General features: G+C 64.2%; 3 protein-coding genes across 11 annotated transcripts in view; 1 reads left to right on the top strand and 2 right to left on the bottom strand.

Moving 5' to 3' along the window:
* Positions 1-6,368, bottom strand: part of TNS1 (tensin 1) — a 67,594-nt gene extending 61,226 nt beyond the window's left edge. For 4 of the 6 annotated variants that reach the window (XM_080397904.1, XM_080397908.1, XM_080397906.1 and 1 more), the window contains exons 1-3: positions 5,474-6,368; positions 2,096-2,210; positions 886-923 (exon numbers count right to left, since the gene is read on the bottom strand). In XM_080397904.1, coding sequence (XP_080254030.1) covers positions 886-923; positions 2,096-2,210; positions 5,474-5,773 — 453 coding nt within the window. In that variant the 5' untranslated portion in view covers positions 5,774-6,368. Of the gene's footprint in view, positions 1-363; positions 422-885; positions 924-2,095; positions 2,211-4,434 lie in introns of those variants that run through there. The other 2 variants (XM_080397911.1, XM_080397905.1) reach the window with 2 other exon arrangements.
* Positions 6,369-10,767: 4,399 nt separating this feature from the next.
* On the top strand, positions 10,768-18,096 carry RUFY4 (RUN and FYVE domain containing 4). Its single transcript, XM_080397929.1, is given in 13 exon segments — positions 10,768-10,833; positions 11,527-11,693; positions 11,695-11,738; positions 12,749-12,810; positions 13,188-13,294; positions 13,655-13,780; positions 14,055-14,161; positions 14,317-14,460; positions 15,153-16,467; positions 16,551-16,657; positions 17,241-17,387; positions 17,606-17,737; positions 17,819-18,096. Coding segments are annotated over 12 exon segments (2,520 nt in total). The 5' UTR covers positions 10,768-10,833; positions 11,527-11,567; the 3' UTR covers positions 17,922-18,096.
* A 1,150-nt stretch (positions 18,097-19,246) lies between these two features.
* Positions 19,247-23,880, bottom strand: LOC308068054 (C-X-C chemokine receptor type 2-like). Of its 4 annotated transcripts, XM_080397957.1 has the most exons (3): positions 23,620-23,880; positions 22,133-22,400; positions 19,247-20,645 (listed from the first exon to the last, which is right to left on the bottom strand). In XM_080397957.1, exon 3 carries the CDS (start codon positions 20,638-20,640, stop codon positions 19,567-19,569), a length of 1,074 nt encoding a protein of 357 aa, XP_080254083.1. In that variant the 5' UTR covers positions 20,641-20,645; positions 22,133-22,400; positions 23,620-23,880; the 3' UTR covers positions 19,247-19,566. The 4 variants fall into 4 exon arrangements, with proteins under 4 accessions (XP_080254083.1, XP_080254085.1, XP_080254084.1 ...); XM_080397959.1 differs by having other exon boundaries at positions 22,106-23,880; XM_080397958.1 differs by having other exon boundaries at positions 22,117-23,880.
* Between the last annotated feature and the right edge of the window lie 45 nt (positions 23,881-23,925).

The raw sequence follows: 23,925 nt of genomic DNA, 5'->3' as shown, positions 1-23,925 counted from the left end.
GCCCCCATAGCCCCCACCTCCTCCAACACCCTGGCCAGGGCTTGGTGCCTGGGCTGCTCCCGGCGCCTGCCCCACACCGCCACCCACGCCGCAGCACCCGGCAAAGCCCAACGCGTGCCTGGCCCGCGGCACAGCTCCCCCCTTCCCCGCCCCCCCCTCCCCAGGCCTTTCCTCTCCCTCCCTGCCCAGCCCGGCATGGGCACGGACACGTCCCAGCCTACGCCGCTGCCTGCCCGGGGTGCGCCAGCCTCTTCCCGCCTGAGATGCCAGCCCCAGAGCCGGCTGGCACACATGTCTCCCCAGGGATTCAGGAAAGCACAGCCTCCCCTGCCCTGGCAGCATGGTGGCAGGCACCGTGCCCACCTCTGTCTCCCTGGAGAACCTGGGTTGCCGTAGGGTCCCCCTCCACCGGCGCAGCAGCCGGACAGCCGGACATCACCACCGGGCATCCTTGGCTCCACTCCCTCCTGCCAGTGAGATCCGCCCCTGCCGGCGCTGGGTATCAGGAGAGGTGCCCAGCCTGCGTGCGTGCTGCCAGCAGCGCTCAGCCACGGCGCATGGCACCCACATGCAGCAGCAGCCACCCTGGCAAAGGGTATCCTGCTCCAGGCGCTGGGGCACAGATCCCTGCCACCTCTGAGCTGGGCTGCACCCCAAAACCCAGCCCCGTACCTAGACAGGTATGTGCCATCAGCAGCCAGGCAGCATAATGGCACCGCCAACCTTACCCACTGGTGACACCAGTGCCACCATGACTAGCTCACAGACACCAGCCCATCAGGGTGCCCATCCAGTGGGGTCAGCTGGGTGGAAAGTGGCATCCCCCCTCCGAGTCCCCAGTGCCCCCCAAGCAGGGAAGGGCACACCTGAGGGTGCTGGCCTTACCTTGGCTTGGCACTTGGTGTGGCAGGAAAGCTTGCAGCCTGGGGGAGGGACAAGGGAGAGAGGGTTAGTGGGGGCAGGAGAGGGAGTATTTCTGGGGTCAGCCTGTGAGCACCCCACATGCTGCAGGGCATGGAGCACCTTGGCACTGGGCACAGGCTGCTGGGACATGCACACATGCACACAGAGGCCTACAACTTGCACACACACATGCACACTCTGGGTGGCACCAGCACAGCACAGCATCATGTGCACATGCACGTGGCACTCGGGCACACACCCACACGCACGAGCCATCCTCCCTGGTGCCAACGTGCCAGGAAGCATGTGTGTGTGCAAACCCCAGTGCCCAGGGGTTAATGGTATGAAGGGGAGGCTGTGCACAAACACGTCTCCCAAGGCCTCGCACGTGCACCAGCGTGCATGGGAGCACCATGGGGGTGCTGCCAGTGCAAGTGCCCCTCCTGCCCGCTTGCTGCTGTTGCACGCTCACACCCACGCCCCTGCTGATGGTATGTGCACACGGTCAGCACAGGCCTGTATTTGCCACTGCTGGGGACAGATGCTTATTATACAGGGCACCGTGCCTGGGCAGCCCTGCAAAGCCACATGTCCCATCCCCAGGGTACACCAGGGTTCCTGTGCAGCGTGGCCCCCGCCACAGTCACCCCCCAGGCCCTGTTCCCCCTTGGGGCTGTTTCCTGCAGCGCAGGAAGCTGCATTGTTCCCACAGCGGCAGGGTTTCCGACCGACCGCCACCCCTTGCACGGGGCTTGGCAACACCACACACGTGCGAGAGGCCGCAGCACCGCCTGTGTCCCACCAGGCACCATAGGCAGTGAGCACAACAGAGGGCACGAGCACCCACCCGTGCACACAGACCTGCATGTATGCACCGACGCATGACATGACAGTTGCACACTTGCTGCACGTGCATGCAGCTGGCACATGGCCACACGCACACAGGCAAGTGCCTCCACAGGCCCCCCTACTTTCCAGCCACCTTCGCACCCACAAAGGCACCATGCACACTCTTGCACACCCACAGGCTCCCCCACTAACACACATGTGCACAGGTTAGCATAGGCAGGTGTTCCCACCTTCACACCTTTGTGCACACAGCTGTACGTGCAGGCACACACATGCACCCCCTGATGGCCTGACCCCTCAGCACACCCCCTTCCACACGTGAATGCCCACGCCCCCGACTCACCTCGGCAGGTGCTGCCCTGGCGCGTGATGGCCTGCCGGCAGATCCCACATGCCTTCACCTTCTTGAAGCTCGTCATCTCGAAGCTGTGTTCCAGGGGGGCCTCCAGGTCCTGAGGCTGGGGGAGACACAGGGCTTTGTCAGCGGGACCGAGGTGGCAGGGAGACTGGGGAATTCAGTCCTACCCTGCCTCAGTTTCCCTCTGGGCAAGGGGTCATCCTCCACCCCCCTCCCCGGAAGAAATGTGCCCTCCCCTTGCACACCATCACCCGAGGCCGCGCCTTCTGCGGCAGGACCGGGGCCGTGGGGCGGTGGGCACGGCGGGGATGGGACCTGGGCTAGTGCCCCGGTGGGCAAGGGCTAGTGCCCCGTCCCGCGCTGCGGAGGCCCCTTTAAATAGTCTCTGCCGCCCCCTGGCGGTGCGCGCCGGAGGGCCGTGCGCGTGTGCGTGCACGCGCACGGGCCTGTGTATACTGTGCGCACAGCTAAGCACCGCCACACCTGCGTGCACGCGTGTCCACCGGTGTCTGAGCACGTGTGCGTGCACATACGTGTGTGTGTGCACGCGCGGTGTGTGCATTTGCGCATCCCTGCATGTTGGTGCATTCGCACACGTGTCCCTGTGAATGCCTGCCTACGCATAAGCGTTTCTGTGAGCACATGTGCACGCACAAGTGTGTATGTACGCACACACGGGGAGGTGCACGTGCTTGTACGCACGTATGTGTGTGCAAACTTGTATGCACATAAGCACATGAATGCACCTACATAAACGTGTCCGTGCATGGATGTGTTTGCATGTATGTGTGTGAATACACAGATAAGTGTGCAAACACACATGTACATACCCTGTTATGTGCAGGGGCTGCCAGAAGGGTGGCAGGGGGAGGCTGATGCTGCAAGTGTGAGTGCAGAATGGATCCAAACTTGTGCAGGCGCTGGGGTATGAGCGTGCAAGCATGTACGTATGCTCATGCATGGGTGCTGAGGGTGGAGCAGGGGGCCTGGCATAGCTGCAAGCAGCCAGTACCCCTCCTGACACCCCCCACTCCCCTGCAGTGTTTGGGAGGGGGGGACCTCCTGGCAGTGTGCCTGCCCTGCCCACTCACCCGCCGCCAGATGAAGACATGAGCCCCCATAAATCCGCCTTTTCATGCCAAGACTAATGAGATTAAGCAGAGGCCCGGCAGCCTCCCCTCACTCGGGCACCCCGCTCTCCTCTGGCCTCAACACTGCACCAGAGCCGGGGGGGGAGGTGCCAAAGTCAAAGTGTTGGGGTGCCAGGTATCTCCCTGCAAAACCTCCCTGCCTCAGTTTCCCCAGTGCACTCATGGACAGGCAGAAGGACCACACACAGGCCAGCATGCATGCATGCAAAGACCCCTGGAGCTGTGAGGGTGCTGTGCCTGCTACACACAGCGCATGTGTCAGGGCATTGCATGTACATGCACACCGGTGAGTGTGCAAGTGTGTGCAAGCATGCACATCGCAACCAGCCACAGCAGCAGCACACACGTGGGCTGAGTTCCACGTTCCCACATGCAAATCCATGTGCAATTGTGTGCACACTCATAAGTTTCTACACACACCTGCTCCCACAGGGCCACTCTCTGGTTCCTCAGCAGCCCCCAGCACTTGTGCCACCCTACAAAGTGGTGGTGGTGGTAGTCACCACCCCTACGACGAGGGGCACACAGCTATATGTATACGCATGCATGCACATGCATGTGCACAGGCGTGTCATCGCCCATCCAGCAGACGTGGGAAAAGCTCCCCAGGCTGAGAGCTCCCACGCCACAGTTGCTGGGTGACAGAGAGGCCAAACGATGCCATGAGCTCGTTTGCATATGCAAAGCAGCATCTTTGCTGCGGGGTGCCCCGGGAAGAGGCCTTGGCCCCCCGCTCCCAGGAACCCAGCCGGGATGCCCGTCTCCCACGCATTTACCCCCCACCCTGCCCTGGCACCACGTTAGCATGGGCCTGCTTCATTAACAGCAATTATCCTCGCTAGATGAAGAGCTGCCTCCCCCCTGTTCCCAACCCAAAGAGCCCCCTCTGCTTGTCCTGTTGCCAACACCATCCCCATGCCAGGGGGCTGCCAACCCAGAAGCCAACTTTACGCCCCCAACTCCCTGCTGCCAGGGGGGCACCTTGCCCACCCAATGCCTTCCTGCTGGCCAGGGAACCAGCTCATCCTATGAAAAAAACCTGTCCCAGCTCCATACTGGCAGGGTCCCAGTTAGTTTCCCTGCCCCCAGGGCTGGGAACTGCTGGTGGGACACATGGGGAGGCCAGGGGGCTTCTTGGGGATGTGACCTGGGTACCCAACCATGGGCACCCACCTCCAGGAGCCAGCCCCCACACGGTGCAGAGGGGGGGGTGGCACAGACATCTCTGGCCATGGGCCCTCCAACTTGCAGACACAAGGAGGCTGGAAGGGGACCCAGGTGTCCTGGGCTGGAAGAGGCACTGGGGAGAGATGCCAGATTAATCAGGAGCTGGGAGGCCTGGGTTCATTGCCCAGCACTGCAGAGAGGTGCAGCGGGGTGGGGGGCGATAACGGGGGACGGGGACAGACGGACTGGGACACCCAGTTCCCCTGAGGCTGCAAAGCTGGGGTGGGTGGGGGACACTGGGACACCTGGGTCTAGTCCTGTGGGCTTGGGGCCACTCAGCACTTCACCCCCCACTGTGCCCCGGGGTCCAGCTCATCCTGGTGACAGGGAGGGGGGGTGCAGAGCCCCAAACCCCCAGCACTAACTGGACCCCCTCCCCAGTTTGCCCAGTTTTCCTCCCCTCCAGTGGGGTAGCAGAGCCTCAAACCGGGGGACTGGTGGGGGCCCCTGGCTGGTGCCGCAGGCTGGGTGGCATGGGGGACCAGCCCCCCACCCTCCCCATCCCCAACCCCACACACCCCCTCCACAGCCGCCACCACCACCCCCGGTCCAATGTCCTTGTCCTGCATCCCATTCCGGTCGCCCCCTTCATGCACCCCCAGCCCGGTGCCCACCGCCACCGCCTTCCCGGGCTGGGTCCCGCTCCGCTCCCCCCGCTCCCTGGGGCTCCTCCCGGCCCCTCTCCCGGTCCGGTCCCCCCAGCCCCACCCCGTCCGTCCGTCCCTTCTCCTCTCCGCTCGGTCCTGGTCCCCCCCCGAGCCGGTCCCGGTCCCGGTCCCGGTCCCGATCCAGCACAGCCGGCTCCCCTCGCTCCCGCTCCGCCCCGGCCCCGTGCAAACGCCCCCGCTCTGTCCCGGTCCCCCCGCAACCAGCCCCATCCACCGCCCGTCCCCGGGACCAGCCCCGCTGCCGGGCCCCACCGCGCTGCTGTTCCGCTCCCCCCCGGTGCCCCCGGTGCTCCCGGTGCGGGCGCGGCGGGCCGTACCCAGAGCAGGCAGGAGAGGCACAGCCCGGTCATGCTGCCCGCGGCGCGGCCCCCCGGCCGGCCGAGCCCCCCGGCCCCCTCGCTCCGCCCGCCCGCCCCGCCCCGGCCCGGCCCGCCCCGGCCCCTGGCCGCCCCTCCAGCCGGGGGGAGAAGGGGCACGGCAAACCCCCCCACTGACGTCCCGGCCGAGGTGGCCCAGGGGGCGGCCGGGACCCCCTCACCGCAGCAGAGAGGCTGCGGGACTGGGGGGGTCAGAGCGGGCCGTGCCTTGTCCCGGCCCCCCTCTTCCCCCGCACACATTTGGGATCCATTTCCTCCGCTGACCCGGGGGGCACCCGCCACCCCCTCACTCCATCCCTCCTCAGGCCTCCAGCGGGTCCTGAGGCAGGGTGTCCTGTCCCCCCCATCGCCCCCAGCTGTGTCCCCTGGGTGGTCCCAGGATAGGAGACAGGGAGGGATGGGCAGACATCCATGCACCGAGCCGGGGGGGCCTCAGCCAGGGGGAACAACTTCCAAGCAGGATGGACAGTGGCTTGGCTTGGCTTGGCTTGGCTTGGCTTGGCTTGGCTTGGCTTGGCTTGGCTTGGCTTGGCAGTCCGTGGCCCTGACGGGGGTGGGTTCTGCAGGGGAGTACCCCAGCCCTTCCTGGGGTGGCTTGGCCAGGCAGCACACGGTCCCCCCACACCAGCACTGACTCCAGCTCCAGCGTGGAAACTTGTGCTCAACTGGCCATGACCACGAGGGAGTGAGTCAGGGTGGGGGACGCGCCGGCGGGAAGGACACGCAAGCAGGACAAGCCACAGCCGGTATGGGGACCTGGGCACGGTGGGGACATGGGCACTGTAATGCCCCCGCTCCTCATGCCTCAGTTTCCCATATATAAATTGCATACAGCTGCCAGCCCGGAAAGGAAGGGCAGGGTGGGATGGGGGAGCTGCCCTTCCCAGGCACTGGGGTGGTAATCTGACCCCCTCAAACTGCAGCACCCCCTCCCCAAAATATCCCCAGCCCAACACTCTCTGCACCACTGCTTCAATATGCCCATGGTCGGAGTACCCCTGTGGGAATGTGCTAGCTTGGACAGGGGACAGATGGGGACAGCACCCCCGTTCCCCCATGACAACCAGGCCCAGGGAGAGAGGCTGGGGGGCCTGATCCTGCTCACAGCACTAAACAGGCAGAGAGTGCCCATCCATGCACACAGGCACAAGGCGCACGCATGCACGCACGCACACACGTCATTATAGCTGTCATTAATCAAACCTCGTTACTGCCCACAAATGAAAGCCCCAGTGGAGAGGGGTGTCCCCACCCCCCCCATAAATCACCCCCTCTCATTCAGTGCCATGACAAGCCCGGGCCCCTCAGAAGGGCAGGGACAAGGGTCATGCAACAGGGACAGGGTAGCCACAAGGGACACTGCCTGTGAGCATCATTTAGGGCTTGTTTTCTCAGCAGGGTGTGGGGGGACACAGACAAGGGCACTTAGCCCAGGGATACCCCCCATGGGTACCAATGGTGTGGGCATATACCCCCAGTGCAAGGCCAGCCTTGGCAGCAGTCTTCTGTGTGTCCCCTCCTGGAGCTACCATGTCCCCAGAGGCCCCCACACCTTCCAGCAGAGCTGTCCCCACACTGCCCTTGGGTGCACAGGGCACACACATGTGTCAGACACACCCTCATTGTGTACACACTGGGGCACACTCACACACACCACATACAGCCCATGTCACGTGTGGCAGGTGGGCACCCGTGGAGGGGGCCATCTGGGCGCAGGATGGGCTGGGGAGCACCCCTCTAACAGCTCACACCAGCGCCAAGCCCCGCTGCTACTGCACCCAGCACACACACATATGCCGGGGGCATGCACACGCACCCACGCAGGGACACACACCCCATGGCAGCTCCCCAGAGACCTGCTGTGCACCCACACCCACACGAGCTGCAGTTCGCTTTCACCCTTGTCCCACCTGCACACTTGTGAACACACACATGCACAAGCAGGCATGTGTTACACATGAGTCCCTGTTCTCAGACCATATCGGGGACACATGGACACAGGGCCACACAACTGCCTCCCCACACTTCATCAGTGCCACCCACAGCCCTGAGCACACACACCCCCCCCATGCTCCCAGCAGCTCACGGTCCTACATCCCCAGCACGCGCTGAGGTGCCCAGGCAGCCAGGGGCCTCTCCCTCCTCCAGGCTGGGTCCCTGCCTTGGCACATACTGGCCTGCAGTGACACTCCCCCAGGCACTGTCCAGAGGTGGCTTTGGCACCTGCCTTGCTGGCACAGTGCAGCCAGAGCGGCCCATGCCATCCCACCGGACATGGGGCAGCTTCCCAAAGGTTAAGGAACAAAGTGAGGGTGGTGCAGTGGGAGCCCCGTGTCCTCCACCAGCCTCTCCCCTCCCTGCCTCAGTTTCCCCAGCATGGGTAGCAGAGCAGGATGGGTCCCCACACCAGGCACTGCATGGGCACAGGGATCTCCCATGTGGGACAGTCCTTTGGCACAGGGATCCCACACGCACCAGGTGCCGATGGGCACAGAGATGCCCCATGCCAGATGCTTATGGGCATGGGGGTCCCTCATGCTGGGCGCTTCTCTGGGCACAGGGATCCCACCCAAACTGATGACTTTACGGGCACAGAGCTTTCCAGTGCCAAGTGCTTACAGGCACAGTGATCCCACATGCTGGGCACTTTATGGGCACAGGGATCCCACATGCTGGGTCCTTTATGGGCACAGGGGTCCCCCTGTTGTGAGTGCTGTAAAGACACAGGGACACCCCCCACCTCTGCATTCACTCTGTAAGGACACTGGAGGAGCCCAGCAGATCCCTTCTCATGAAACGCTGTACAGCAGATCCCAGCAGACCCCCTCCAGCTGGGCACTGCAAGGGCCCGCAGGTGCGGGTTACATGGGACAGGGTTGGGGGCAGAGGGTCACAGTGCCACGCTGTGGGGGGACACAAGGAGGGACAAAGGACATGCCCGGCACCCTGGCATGCATATGCTCGGTTTAACCCACCGCTGCCCGCACGAGGCAGGGCCAGTGCCAGCCTGTACCCCGCTCCCCCCGCACCCGCCGGAGCCCACCCCATCTCCATGCCCCCCCTGCAGACCCTAACCCTAACGCAGTGCCCGGCGGTGCCTGCTTACCTCCCGGCGGCGGCAGGCACGGAGGGGCAGGAGGCAGGACACCAAGGACTTCCCCCAGCGAACCAAGGTGACAAAGCACCAGCTCAGCCGGGTCATGGTGCCCCTGCCCGGGGGTCACCCGGCCGGTGGGGTGCGCAGGGCCGACCCCTGCCCACGGCGCACTCGGGGGGGCGGCCGAACCCAGCCGTGCCTCTCCCCGGCTGCAACAAGGTCTGGTGCCCGGGCAGTGCCCAGGAGGTGCCCGGCGGTGGGCACGGGGCCGCGCGGCGACTGGCTGGGGGGCTGCGGTCCCACCGGGCCCTCTCCCCCCGCCGGTCCCCCAGCGTCGCCTGCGCGCTGGCAGCCAGGCAGGGAGCACCGTGCCCGCCCATGTCCTGCAGTGCTTGGGTAGGAGCCAGCTCCGCCACGCTCCCCCTCCTCCGCCGCTTCCTCCTCCTCTCTGCACACGGGGCTCGGCGCCCCCCGGGCTCCCCTGCCTGCCCCCGGGCACGGCATCCCCTGGGGTGGATGCCAGACCCCAACAGCTGCCCCCTCTCCAGCCCCCTCTGGTTTGGAGCTGGAGGAGCCCGGACACCTGGGTTCGGTCACAGCTCAACCCGCGACTCCCCACCCCGACACTGCCTCTGTTTCCATGCAGAACCCCCTGCCCACCCTAAACCCTAAATGGCAGTGCTTGCACATGGAGGGGCTTCCCTGCCCCTCTGCCAGCCCCCCTGGCACCCCACTAAGCCTCTCTCCTTCCCAAGAAGCCTGAGGACACATTCAGGGACCCCCCATCCAGCCCCTTCCATTGGGGTCCCCTCTCCAAAGGGTGCCTGGCTGATGGACCATGCCATGGGCACGGTGTTATCCAGGGGACCCCCTTGCCACAGGACACCCCCACACAGCTGTGGGCACCCCCACCCTACCACAAGGTTTACACAGGGCAGGGGGACAAGGTGCACCCACACAGACACCCATTGCAGTGGTGCCAAGGGGGGCTGGCGGCAGCATCCCCAGATGCCACTGCGATGCGGCAGTGATGCTGGGCAAGGACCTGTCCCTGTGGGGTGGCTGCCAGTGCCAGCGCCCAAGCGTGGGCAGCAGCCATGCCAGGCCTGGGTACTAATTGCGTTTGACTCAGGAAGGCTCCTAACGAGCAGCAGTGCCAGGGAGAGACACGGCAGGCAGGGAATTCTGGAGGTCCCACACACTTCATGGCTGTCCTCCACACCCTGCCTGGCACCCTGGGGCTGGCAGAGGGCTGGCGGGCAGGGGGTGCCAGTGTATGCCAGGGTACAGCCCCCCACCCTGAGCACCAATGAGGTGACATCACTGCTGGCTCCATCGTCCCCCACCCCCATTTAATTAGCAGATGGCCCCCCAAACCCCCCCGCCGGGCAGCGCCAGGCCTGTGCAGGGCCATTAGCTTTATTGGCTGTGCTGAACAAGGGCCAGGCCTCGTTAATTGAATTGCACCCGCGCCAAGGACGGGCAGGCGTCTTCTCCCCTCCCCAGCCCCCGGCACCCTGGCCCTGGCCCTTGGCTGGGGCAAGGACAGGGGATCCTGCTGCCAGGGTGCTGCAGTGGGGTGGCACCCACCCCAGCAAAGGGTGGGCAGGGGCACAGCCCCCCTGTGGGTATCAGTGTCCCGCCCGTGGGGTGCCTGGCATGGAGCAGGTAGGTGCAACCGTGGGCATATGCATGTGTGTACATGCACACATGGGTGCCCTCAGCCCCATGCCCGCGCCTGCCACATGTATACTGCCTGCACCTACATGTGCACACACATAGCCGTGCACACGCAGCCTGCACACAGGTGCAATCTTACACATGTGTGCACACACATACGCATCTGCCTGGCACAGTGAGGTGATGCTCCACCACCCTGCCTCCATCTACCCATCCACTCCACCCCCCATCCAACGTGAGGTGCTGTGCTCCATGCCCACAGCACCACCCACTGCGGGGTGGCATGGAGCAAGGGGGTGCTGGGGAGGCTGGGGTCACCCAGAGCACTGGCACCAGTTCCCTCGTGCCCTCTAGCTGCTCAGGGGCACCCCACGGCCCAACATAACCCCCCGCCCCCAGGAGCCGGGAGGGTGTGGGGAGGCCCAGGCTCCCGCTCAGCATCACTTCCTACTTTCGCTTTGGAGCTGAGCCGAGGCCTGGCCTGGGGGAGGCGGGTACCCCCCTGGCCCCCCGGGTGGCACAGGTAGGGGCAGTGGGTGCTGTCAGGTGGGTGCAGTGGGCAGCAGGATGTGGGGGCAGCTGGGTGTCACTGAGGGCATCCAGCAAGTTAGACAGTGCTGGGGAGCAGGATGGCAGTGGGTCCCCATGCGGGGCACTGGCAGGGTGAGCTGGCATCCCACCTGCCCCCCTGCCAGCAGATTTAGTCCCACCACAGAAGAAACTCACAGGACAGGGCTGGCACAACAAAGGGGGATGGGCATGGTGGCTGAGAGGCATTGCCAGGCTGGGGGCCCCCCAGGCATACATTGCAAGGGGGGGCCTTGGGTGCCCCGGGAAGAGTTTACACCCAGGCTTTGGGCTTAGGGGCATAGCCCCCATGTGGGGGCAGATGTCCAAGGGGGGCTGTGGGCCTTGCTGGAATGGGCTGCAGCTTCTGGAGGGGGTATCTCTGTGACTAGGGGCTGCTGCCCCTGGGGGCTGTTGTGCATGGGAAGGGGAATACTGTGCTAGGGGCTGCTGCTAGCTGGGTATGGGTCCCAGACCCTGTCCCCAAAAACTTCAGAGGGGTCCCTCAAAGCACTCTCAAGCCCCATTTGCGTGCAAGGGCATCAGGGTCACCCCCAGGCCTGGCACTGTCCTTCCCCCGCACCATGGGGCTACACGGAGGGACCAGCCTCACTGGACTCCTCCCCAAGACTGGCACCTCCCAAACCAGGGAGCTGGGTGTTGGGGGACCAAGCCACGGTGCCTGATGTGATGTGGAGCTCGTTGGGGGTGGCTCCTGCAGCCCCCCCAGCCTCCCACACTTCCTCCTGGCTGAGGTACAAAAGGAGAAGCAGGCAGGCACAGCGTGGGCACAGGCACACTGCAGCGTCCCCCCTGGCACCCAGCAAACACCTTGGGGCATCCCGCAGCTCCCAGCCACAGGTAAGGGGCTCCTCTTCCAGGGGAAATTGAAGCATGGGCAGGGTGGGCTGGTGGGTAGATGGCTTGTCCAAGGTCATCCAAGGGCACCAGGACGGGAACTCAGGCATCAGGAGTCCCGTGTCCTGCTCTGCCTGCTGAGCCACTCTGCCATAGCGGGGTGTGGGGGTGTGGGGGTGGGGGTGGTGGTACAGAGCACTCATGCATGCTTGTGCACACTTGTGCACACACGCTCCTGTGAGCACACACGGCCCCTGCCCTGCACACACACGTGTACTCCCCCAGCCGTGTGCCCAGCCACCACCTGCTGCGGTGACAAGCCCCGGACCTGCCACCTCCATGGGCACTGTCCCTTGCCCTGTCTCCAGGTTGCCACCCACCGCCCCTCAAAAACACCCTACTGCATTGTGCCCCCTGCCCCCCCACCCCATGGCCACAACACACCCAAACCCCGTGCCAGCCCTATAGGCAGCACGCTGTGCCAGGGGGCTCTGCCTGGGGGGAAGATCAGTTTGGGGGGCTTCATGCTGGGGGCTGTGTGCCCCCCTTCCTCAGCCCCCCAGGATCCCCACACACTGTTCATGGTGTAAGTAAGGGAAGCGAGAGCAGAAGCAAAGGCAGTGCTTCCCCCATGCCAAACCCACATCCTGGATCCTGGGGGATGGGGAGAGGGATGAGGACAGGGACACACTGGGGTGGGGGCTGGGGTGGAGACTCAGCCTCAGGAACCCCCTAAGGAATGGGGGCAGAGGCTGGCATCATTTTGGGACAGGGAACATGGACAACTAAGGGGGTATGGGATGGGACACCTTTGCCCACCCCATACACCCTACCCCATGTAGTGGGGAAGATGTGGGCAGGGAAAGGGGGTGTCTGAGCCCACCATCTCTTACCTTAATCAGGCAGCTCTGAGGTGGAGCTGGGGGGGCAGACCCTCTTCTTGGGGCAGAGAGTTTGGGCGTGCCAGGTGAGTGCCAGCCTGGCACTTCTCAGTGCTGCCCCTGCCTTTGCAGACCCCCGGGGACAGCCATGGCAGGAGACGGGGAGCTCAACCGTATCATCAAGGACCTGCACAGTAAGTGTGCCAGCCTGTCCCCTGACAGTGTGTCCCCTGCATGGCACATCCCACCCTGGCTGTGCCAGGTCCCTCCTCGCATCCAGCCCATGGAGCAGCAGAGCGGTCACTGCCAGGGGTGCTCCAGAGCCCCCCAGTGCCAGCCCTGCCACTGCCACCTGCTCCCATCGTCACCATCAGCCCCAGGAGACCAGCAGTGCCCAGCGGGTACCTGTGTCCCTCGCTCCCCAGTTTCATCCCAGGGCAGTTCCTCTTTCACCCGCTGGCAGAAATCCCCAGGGCTGGGAGCTGGGAGGTGGCGAGGAGCTGGGGTGGGATGGGGCAGGGTGCCCACTGCCTGGGCAGGGCTGTGCCAGCTCAGCTCTGCCATCCTGCAGAGACTGTGGCCGAGCTGAACCGCAGCTACCGGGAGCAGAACCTGCCAGTGACAGACGGGAGCCGGGAGTTGCACAGCCTCTGTGCCCAGCTGGAGTTCCTCCTCCAGGTACTGCTGCTCATCTGTCCCTGTCACTCCCTGCCTCAGTTTCCCCTGGGGCACAGCTAAGAGCAGAGGGGTCCCCATGCCGGCTGTTTCGGTGGGTGAGATGACCCCAGCCGGCATTGTCCAGCCCTGGGCATCCCCAGCCATGTAAGCACCTGGATCAGGCTCATCCATGTCTGCATGTGTAATTGCACATACTGCAAAAGGGAAACTGAGGCACAGAGCCAGCAAAGAGGAGACAGCCAGGGGACACTGAGACTCATTCTTCTGGGGAAGCTGGCTGGATCCCAGCCCCACAGGGGACACATTGAGGGGACAGGGGACTCCCCCGAATAAGCAAGCCCAAGTTTGTGTCTCTGTCAGTTTGACCTCAAGGAGAAGAAGAGCTTCTTTGGGCAGCGCAAGGACTATTGGGATTTCTTGTGCCAGGGCCTGGCACAGCGCCGGCAGGAGCACGAGGGCATTCGCTTCGTCACCTCCCTGGACAAGGTGGGCATGGGCTGGCAGGGCACCTGAGGGCTTGCGCACGCACACGTGTGTGCGCTTCTGCTTGTGGGTGCATATGCGTTTGTGCACCAGCACACACTCACTTGGGTACCAAGGGTTCACCCACTGGCACTATAATGGGTTTTCTCCCCTCTGGGGTCTCCGCTGTCCCCATCCCTGTCCCTGGAGGCCCTGTTCCCCCCCAGTAGGCTGTGGGGGTTGGCATGGAGGGGGCAGACTGGCATGGCAATGCTGGATAACCACTTCTCCCCCCCAGCTGAAGACCCCTGTGGGCAGGGGCCGAGCCTTCCTGCGGTACTGCCTGGTGCACCAGCAGCTGGCAGAGTCCCTGCAGCTCTGCCTCCTCGACACTGAGAACCTCCGGTGAGAGCAGGGGCACAGGCAGGAGATGCTCATGGTGCTGGTGGGCACAGCCAGGGCAGGCAGCACCCTGCAGCATCCAGTCAGTAAGGGTGCTGCAAGGTGCATGTGCTCACCCGGGGCATAGAGGAGTTCATGAGCTCATTTTGTGTATGCAGTGAGTGGTACTACGCCCGCAGTCCCTTCCTGAGCCCCCAGCGCCGGGCCGAGATCCTGGGCAGCCTCTACGAGCTGGACTGTGTCACCTTCCACCTGGCCCTGCACAGGGCTGACCTGGACACTGCTTGGCCCATGTTCTCTGAGTGAGCCTGGGGACACAGGGGACATCAAGGGTGCTGGGGATGTCAGGGGCACCTGGGGTTCAGCATCACGAAGCAGCACGCAGGCGTTGCCTCACCATCTGGGACCCCATGTGCCACCCTAGCTGTGCCAGCCCTCCATACATGGCCCCAGGCAGGCACAGACACTTGTGCCAGCGTGCATGCTATGCCTGTGCCTATGAACATGTCACATGTGCCTGCACACACACCCCCCCACACTCTCCTCTGCCAAGTACATGCCCAGGCACAGGTCTGCTGCAACACCGTGACACTGTGACATCTGAGACATGGGGGCATATGTGTATGTGTGCACACCTTTGCCCCCAGGCACACTTGCAGGAGGGCATTCGCAGATGCAGCCACTCCAGCACACTCACACCTGTTCTGCTGCTTACACACTCATGTGCATGTGCTGCCAAAAGCACACATGCAGCCCCCAATTTCCCACTGCAGCCTCCATGGGGTCTCTGGGTGCCACCTGTTCTGTGGGTGCCCAGGCTGGTAGCACCAGCATCCCTGCTCCCCTGTCACCAGGTGCCACCCAATGTCAACAGCCCTGCTGCACTCCCCATCCCCAATGCCTGGCTCGTGCCCAGGGAGCTCTAAGGGAGGGTGGTGGTGCCCTGCTCAGCCTGGGAGTGACCTGGTGGCCCTGAGCCCTATGTCCCCTCTAGGACACTGGTACGGCCCAGCCCGGTGGCCGGGAGCAGCCTGGCAAAGACGGCCCTGCAGACAGATGATACTTGCACCGGGATGCATGGATGGCCCAATGGCATTACCCATCCCACCGTGGCACACTGTGGGGTGCCAGCCCACCCATGCCCACCTGCCTTGGCTGCCCTGCAGGTAGGGGATGCGGAGGCGGAGGATGCGGAGGAGGATGTGGAGGTGAAGAAGGATGTGAAAGAGGAGGTGGAGAAGGATGATGATGATGAGGAGGAGGTAAAGGATGTGAACGTGGAGGTGAAGAAGGATGTGGAAGAGGATGAAGAAGAGGAGGTGGAGAAGGATGAGGAGGAGGATGGGGAGGAGGTAGAGGATGTGGAGGTGGAGGAGGGCATGGAAGAGGAGGTGGAGGAGGATGAGGAAGAGAAGGTAGAGGACGTGGATGTGGAGGAGGAAGAAGAGGAGGTGGACGAGGATGTGGAAGAGGAGGTGGAGGAGGAGGAGGTAGAGGACATGGAAGAGGAGGATGAAGAGGACGTGGAGGAGGAGGAGGTTGAGGACGTGGATGTGGAGGAGGACATGGCAGAAGAGGAGGATGTGGAAGAGGACGATGAAGAGGAGAACGAGAAGGAGCTGGAGGACACGGGTGCAGAGGAGCTGGAGGCCGCCCGTGGCGCTGGCCGCGCACCCCAGCCTGACGGTGACTGGGAGCCCGGCACGTCCCCGCCGCCCGGCACGGGGTGCGCGCCGGGCTCCACGCCACCGGTGCCCGGGCAGGACGGCAGGACGGCGGCGTCCCTGCGGGCGCTGGTGTCGCGGCTGCGGGCCGAGCTGGGGCAGCGGGAGGCAGCGGCGCGGGCGCTGGCGGCCCGGCTGGCGCGGGCGGAGCGGCGGCACCAGCGGCGGGAGCGGGGCAGCGCCCGGCGGGCCCAGCTGCGGGCGCGGGAGGCCGAGGCGCTGCGGGAGACCAACGCCTTCCTGGGGCGGGCGCTGGCGGCGGCGGGGCTGGGCGGCGGCGCGGGGGCGCTGGCGCGGGCGCAGGAGGAGGCGCGACGCTGGCGGGAGGTGGCGGAGGCGCGGGGCGCCCGGCTGGCCGCGGCGCTGGCGGAGGCGGCGGCGCTGGCGTCGCGCCTGCGGGAGTGCCGGGCGGCGCTGGCGGCGGCGGGGCGGCCGGCCGTGCTGGAGGGTGCCGGTGCCCCGGCCGAGGTGGCCGCCGTGGAGGAGGCGCTGCGGCGGGCGCTGGAGCTCGCCCGAGGCCCCCAGGAACCCCCCCCGGAGCCCCAGGTGGAGGGGGAGCCCGGCACGGCCGCCGACATGGCCATGGTATGGGGCAAGCCCGAGGGGACCCCACGGGGGGTGGTGGGGGTGGTGGGGTTGGCAAGGGTTGAGCCCCCGCTCTCCCACAGCGCCTGGCCACCTTGGCCACCGCGGCGCGCGAGGAGGCCCGGCAGAGCCGGCAGCAAGTCCAGGCGCAGCGGCAGGAGGTGGCGCAGCTGCGGGAGCAGCTCGGCAGGTCAGGCGGGGACCCCTGCTCCCATCACCCCGCAGCAGGTCCCCCCCATCCGCACCGGCCACAAAGTTTCCCCTGGGACGCCCACCGTGCCCCACTTGGACCCAGGGGAGCAGCAGCCGGGGATGGGCAGGGGAAGGGAGGGGGAAGGATTTGGGGAGGGAGGACTGGAGAGAGGAGGGCACTGTGGGCCTGCTACATAGATGGGTGCACAGAGGGGTAGAAGAATGAACTTGGCATGAGTAGGTGGATGGAGGGATGTATTTGGGGTGAATAACTTGATGGGCGGGCACACGGGGGGATGAAGTTGGGACTAGTAGGATGGAGGAACAGAGGAATGAATCTGGGGTGTGTAGATGGATGGGTGGGTGGGCAGAAGGCCAGAGGGATGGATGTGGGGAAGGACAGATGAGCAGCTGGGAAACAGATGGGTGGCTGGCCCTGCAGATGGCAAGGTGGCTGTGGGGATAGGAAGCCAGCTTGGGGATGGATAGGCAGCAGATATAGGGAGGGAGGGATGCGAGGATGGATGGAGAGATGGTCAGCTGTATGACAGGGAGACGATCTCCCCGCTGTCCTGCCCCAGGGCTCGGCAGGATGGTGAGCGCTGGGCATCGGCGCTGCAGCGGGCGCAGAGGGAGGCCCTGGAGCGGGAGGCCACGCGGGGTGCCGAGCAGGCACGGCAGCAGGAGCTCATCCGCGACATGAAGGGACGGCTGCTGGAGCTGCTGCGGTGAGAGGCCCAGGGATCCCACTGGTGTAGGACCATGTGTGGGCAGGGGAGTCCAGACCCCTTTGCCCAGAGGAGGGCACCAGAGCCCAGGCAAATTCGTTCTGCTCACCACCTCAGGAGACTTACATGCCCACCTTGGGTCTGGGGTGCCAGGGCGTGCTCCTGGACCTCCACCACCTGGCGTGTTCCTGCCAGGGTTGATTTGTTGCCTCCCGCAGGGAGAAGGATGCCCTGTGGCAGAAGACGGAAGGCATCAACACCCCAAAGCCCAGCCCGGCACCCCATGATGCAGGGCTGTGCGCCCGCTGCCACAAGGATTTCCGACTCCTCTCCCGGCGGTACAACTGCAGGTGGGCTGTGGCAGGCACCAGGAGGGGGGCACCAGCATGGCATCACGGTGGCAGAGCTCTCACCACCCACTCTCTCAACAGGTTGTGCCAGGGCAAGGTGTGCCACACATGCTCCGTGGACGTGGGCAAGCAGGGGCGCTGCTGCCTGCTTTGTTACCAGCAAAGGCACCCACAGGCTACATGAGTCAAGCCCTTGCACCATGCCTGGGACACCCCCTGCCCTGGCTGCCTCGTCTCAGGCTTACCAGGTACCTAGGTGTCTGGGGCCTGCAGGCAGGTCCTGCTGCCTGACATTTTGGGTTTGAGATAGGTCTTTCTTGTGGCTGGTCCACAAAAAAGAAAACAACCCATTCCTGCTACCCCTGTGCCTCCTGTGTTGTCTATCAGTCTTCATCGGATTGACCCCCAGGCTGGGCATGGGGTGGGGGACTGCTGGCGTGGGTGTGTCTGAGCACTCCTGGGGGGGAACCGTCCCCATAAGGAGTGTCCCAGCTGCAGCCAGGCTGAGCCACCATCTGCCCTGTCTGCTTCTGCCTCCCTGCTACGGGACAGGGCAGATGGCTCTTGGCCAACAGCCCTGGCTTCCTGCTGGCCTGTGAGGAACCGCTTGGGCAAGAGGTTTCCCAGCTGCAAAGGTAACGGGCAGGCCCTGTCCAGCACCCCTGCTGATGCTGCCCAGCCCTGAGTCCCCAGGGCTCCCGGCCTGGGTTCTGGGGTGCTCCGGTAGCCACCCATGAGCCAGCGCATGGATGGCTGGCACCTACTGATGCCCGCATTGTTAGGGCCCCCAAGATCCTGGATCAGGGGCAATGGAGGAGCAGTATGAGACCCCTGCACAGAGATGCTTGGGCACACTGGGGCAGACACCCTGCTGCCTGGCACACAGGGTGGCAGGAGAGACCCCAGCAGGGTCACAGCCCCCTCTTCAGCTCTTCTGCCCCATGCTGGTGCCAGCCCCCATTGCCCAAGCTGGGGCGGAAGCATCCTGGTTGTGTAATGGACAGGTTCCCAGCCTTTTGCACAATGATGTCCTGGCACTGCAGTGTCGGGGGGGCAGGGAGCACTCCGGGTGCCAGCACCCTTCAGGCAGGGGTCACAGGGCTGGCTCAGTGTCAAGAAGGGGTGCTCAGGCATCTTGCAGCAATTTGCTCCACTGTGGCTCTGATTGGGGTCAGGAAGGAGTGGCTTTGTCCCCAGGTGGGACAGATGCCACACAAGAGACCCCACACTGGGGAAATGCCAAGACCTGGCTGGGTGGATGCAGGGAGTGAGACTCGGGTCTGGGTCCCCTCTGGCCATGCACAGGATGCTGAACCCTCTGCAACAGCCTCTCAGGCAACAGCCCTTCTCTGGCTGGGCAGCGGGGTTACCCACAGCCCGCCAGGCTCAGCTGGCACCACCGCTTTGGCACTGAGGTAGAGAGCCCAGCACCCACTGTCCCTAGAGATGTGTCCCGACCGCATCCCACCATCTCACTCCCAATGGCAAAGAGGAGCCAGACCTGGGTGACCAACATGCCAACTCCTTTATTGCTGGATGGCTGTCGGCCACGAACACTGTCCCCACAGCAGGGTCGCAGAATCCCCGGAGTCACAGGCTCTGCTCCAAAGAGCAAGGAGGGTGGGCAGTGCTTGGCATCACTCCCCTGGCAATGGGGTCCTACCCCCTTGCTGCCCAAGCCCACTTCCAGCCAGGGTCCAGCATCCAGTGGTGGTCCTGCCAATCCCTGTGGCATTGCTACCTGCATCCAAGGGCGCTGGGCAAGGATACTGGGGTGTGTGGGGTGCTGAGACCTGCTGAGAGCTGTGAGGGTTGGGTCCCAGCAGGGCTCAGAGGGTGGTGGAGGTGTTGCCAGAGGTGGAGGCATAGGATGTGCGGCCATAGCGGGCCACGGCATCCTTGCTGATGAACCCACGCTGCGCAAGGATCTTGAGGAAGCTGTTGCGAAACTTCTGCCCAATAAAGGCATATATGATGGGGTTGATGCAGCTGTGAGCGAAGCCCAGAACCTGTGTGACGGAGAGGGCCGTGTCGATGCGGTTCCTCCTCTCGCAAGTCTCAGCGATGGCCCGTGTCCTCATGAGGGTATCGCTCACCAACGTGATGTTGTAGGGCAGCCAGCAGATGAGGAAGACCAGCACCACAGCGAAGATGACCTTCATGGCCCGCTGCTTCTGGGCATTCTTGGTCTGCAGGAGGGTGTGGATGGTGACACCATAGCAGAAGAGCATCACCAGGAGGGGCAGGGCAAAGCCGAAGGTCTGTGGCAGGACCCGCAGCACCACCCGCCACTTGGCCGTGTCCTCACCGCCAATGCGCTCGTAGCACACGGTGCCATTGCTGGGTGAGGAGAAAGCCTCACGGAAGAGCAGGACAGGCAGGGAGAGCAGCACAGAGAAGACCCAGATGCCCAAGCAGACAAACTTCACCCAGTGCCTCTTTTCAGTGGCAGCCCGGGTGGCGTAGACGATGGCCAGGTAGCGGTCCACACTGATGCAGGCCAGCAGCAGTATGCCGCTGTAGAAGTTGGCCTCCTGCAGCACAGAGATGGCTTTGCACATCACAGTGCCAAAGACCCACTCATGGGCTCGGTAAGCGGCCCAGAGCGGCAGGGTGAGGGCAAAGAGCAGGTCTGCCACAGCCAGGTTGAGCAGGTAGACATCAGTGACGGAGCGGCTGGTGTGGCTGGAGGTCACCACCAGTACCACCAGCCCATTTCCCACCATGCTGAGGATGAAGACGAGGCAGTAGATCACTACCACCAGGTACTTGTTGAGGACAGAGCCATCGGGCCGGCATGGGGCAGAGGAGATAGCAGTGTCAGGCATGGCTGTGTAGTCATAGGTATAGTTGTAGAGGGTGAAGAAGTTGGAGAAATCCCCATTGAAGGAGAAGGACTCCATTTAGCCTGTGGAGCACAAAGCAGCTTGAGGGTGGGGTGGGAGGGTGGCATGGGCCAGGGGTGACAGTGTCTCTGGGTCCCCTGGCATTTCCATTGTCCCCCAGGTCCCTTCCCAGCCAGTGGGCAGCCCCTCTCTATCACTCTACTGCAGGTGCACACTGACCCTCATATGTCTTTTTGTACAACACCCCCAGCACCCCTCAGTCTGCCGCACTTCACTCCAACTCTGTCCCTTCATTGTCCCCCACAGAGGAAAGGGGACCCCACAGCATCACATCCCTCCAGGAGACACCTGGCCCCTCCATCATCCCTGGGTCCCCCTGGATTGTGTGTGGGTCCTTCAAAATCCTCTGAGCTCTTTGAGCATCTCAGGGTCCCTCAGGCACCTCCAAAATCCTCCAAGCACCTCTGGGTCCCTCCAGCTTCTCCATCCCCTCAAGCATCACTGCTGGAGCTGCCCCTCCTGCCAGCCCAGCTGGTGGTGAGGCTGCAGTCACAGTGCATGGGGCTGGCGGCACTGAAGAATGTCTGAAGGTGGTTTCATGCCCTTCTTCCCCTGCCCCAATCCTGTCCCTGTGCGGGTGGTTTCACTGCCGGATGGAGAGACATGTCACCCTTTGCGGCTTTGAAAATATTACACATCTCTGGTTTTCCTGTTGCTCAGCCGGGCACTGCCAGGTGTCCCCATGTCCCCTGTGCTCAGCCACGATGTGGAAATCACAGGTGACAGTCACTCTTCCTGTCTCCTCACACGTAGGACATCCTGCTTTGTCCCTGCCTCCCCAAAGACCATTGGGCCTTCTTCCAGTATGGATCCAGACTCATTTCACCCCTCTGCCCCATTTCTGAGGCCCCGAGCCCCTCCAGGGCTTGGCAATGCCGATGGGTCAAGGTCCCCCTGAGTGGGGCTGCCACAGGCACGGGGCACAGCCAGACACCAGTGCTTCCCCTCGGTCTATTTTTGGCTGCTTCTTTCTGCCTCCCCACTCCAAAATCACAGTGGTTCCTGCAGGACCGGGTATCCCTCAACTGTGGGTACCCCACAGCCAGCCCAGCCAGGAGAACCAGCAGCACCCCATTTCCCCTCCTGACCCTGGAAGGGTTGGGGGACACTGGCGTGGCCCCGGGGGTTCCCACAGGGAGGAAGGAGGGATACACCATGAGGAAGCGCCCTTTCATTTCATGGCTGTGCAAGGAAATGGGAGCGGGCGCTTCTCCCCTGCGGCACCCACAGCTGATGTCCCTGGGGACCACAAGAGGTTTGCACCCCAAATGAGCTCTAAGCACAGTCCCAGGTGGCCCCACCTGCTGCCTTCCACTCCCCCTGCACCAGGCAGACCCTCAGGCAGCCAGAGCAGCCACTGTGGCCCCCAGCCCAGCTGGCTCCCCACATGTGAGGGGGCTCAGCCGGGTGCTGGGGGAGCCAGCACAGCCCAAGGAAAGCCCTGATCTCCAGTGGAACACACCAGGGACTCACCACTCGCTGCCCTCACCGTTCTTCCAAATCTGGGGTCTTCTCTTGGTCCCAAGTTGGTTCTCACCGGGAAGCACCCGGGCACAGGGAAAAATCCAGGTGTCACTCCCAAAGGGCTCCGGTGCAGAGTGTGGGAGGACGTGGAGCAGCACCAGACCTGGGGGTCCTGCCAGGCCAGTCAGAAGGTCCCTCACCTGCAGCCACCACTGTGCTGCCTCCTGGCACCCCTTCCCTCCGCTGTCCGATTTATGCCAGCCGGGGAGGAAGCGAGGTTGCAAAACCTTCTCCTAGCATGAAGGGGAAGTGGCAGTCAGCAGGGACCCTTCCCCGGCCCCCCCAGGATGCTTTTGTCAGGGCCGGGGGGAGTCTGCAGCACACCCACCCACCCTACCTCAGGGTGTCCGAGCCACCCGGCAGCAGGTGACACCGGGGCACATCCAGGGGTGCCTCTCTCCCCCTGCAGCGGTGCACCCCCTGGGGGTCTCCAGCCAGGGGTCCCCACTTTGTTCCCTGGCCCCCAGTCGATGTGGAGCTCCCCTGCGAGGACTCCCTGGGTGCTGCAGCCCCCCTCGGGAGGGTGGAGGCCCTCTGGGATTGGGGGGCTTTGGTGGGCAGGCCAGTGGGCAAAGACAGGCCAGGGCTCTGTGCCTCAGTTTCCCCATCGATGGGTCCTGCTATTCCCCATTGAGGGGGCTGGTGTTGGCGTTTTGGGGGCACAGGGGGACCCCCACTGCGGGGCTGGCTTCCTCCCCATTGAGGGGTGCAGCAGGGGACCAGAGCAGAGGAGCCCCACCCGCGTCCCTCCTGCCCTGGCTGTGCTGCGCAGAGCCGAGCCAAGTGGCGCCGTGCCAGCAGGCGGAGCTGTGCCCCCATGCCAGCCCCGCAGATTCGGGGGACCCTCCCTGGCACCCCCATAACCCTGGGGCACCCTCACACCTCTGAGCACCCCTGCTGCCTTCGGGGGAAACCTGCACCCGAGGGCACTCCCCGGGTACCTCTGTTCCTCCGGGGCACCCCCAAACCCTTGAGGCACCTCCATCCTCACACCTTTGGGGTGCTTGTCGGTCTTAGGGGTCCCACACTTTTGGGGCACCTCCCTTCCCCGGGGGGCACACGGACAGTTGTAGTTGCACCATCATACCCCTGGGGCATCACGAGGTCATTCATATTCCCTCGGAACATCCCCAGAGGTTTGGGCACCTCCCCAGCTCCAGGGCACCCTCACAGCCCCCTTAGGGTGTCGCCACTCCCTGGGGGCACCCCACATTTTTATGGCCCTGTAACCCTGGAATCATCCGGTTCGCAGGACGCACTTTTCCCCTGTGAGCACCCCCACATCCCTGGAGCACCCAGTTCTTGTGCAGACCTTCATACTCTGGGGCACGTCCACTACTTCCTGAGTTACCCCTATATCCCCGGGGTCACCCCACACTTTTGGGGACCCCTCATACCCTAGGAACACCCCATATCCCTGGGAGCACCCCACACCTTTGGGAACCCGCTCACCCCAGGCACAGCCCGTATCCCTGAGGGCACCCGGCACTTTCGGGGTCCTCCATCCTCCAGGCGCACCCCATATCCCTGGGCCCCCCAAGAGGGGGGGGGGCGCCCATCCCGAGGATCAGCCTCAGCCCCCCGGGGCACCCCTCTGCCCCTGCCCCACGACATCGGCGGACGCCCGATGTACCCGGTTCCCCTGACGCACTCCGCCCCCCCTTCCCGTCTGTCTCCCGCCGCTGGTGGGCGGGGCATTCCGTGACGTCAGCGAGGCGGGCGAGGGCGGGGCGGGAGGCGCGGGCACGCTAGCTCTGC

Source organism: Falco punctatus (assembly GCF_963210335.1).
Source record: "Falco punctatus genome assembly, chromosome: 8".
Taxonomy (NCBI): domain Eukaryota; kingdom Metazoa; phylum Chordata; class Aves; order Falconiformes; family Falconidae; genus Falco; species Falco punctatus.
This window is presented reverse-complemented; position numbering and strand designations above follow the sequence as displayed.

Coding starts and splice junctions, on each gene's coding strand:
- LOC308068054 (XM_080397959.1), bottom strand. CDS start 20,640: ATGGAGTCCTTCTCCTTCAATGGGGATTTCTCCAACTTCTTCACCCTC.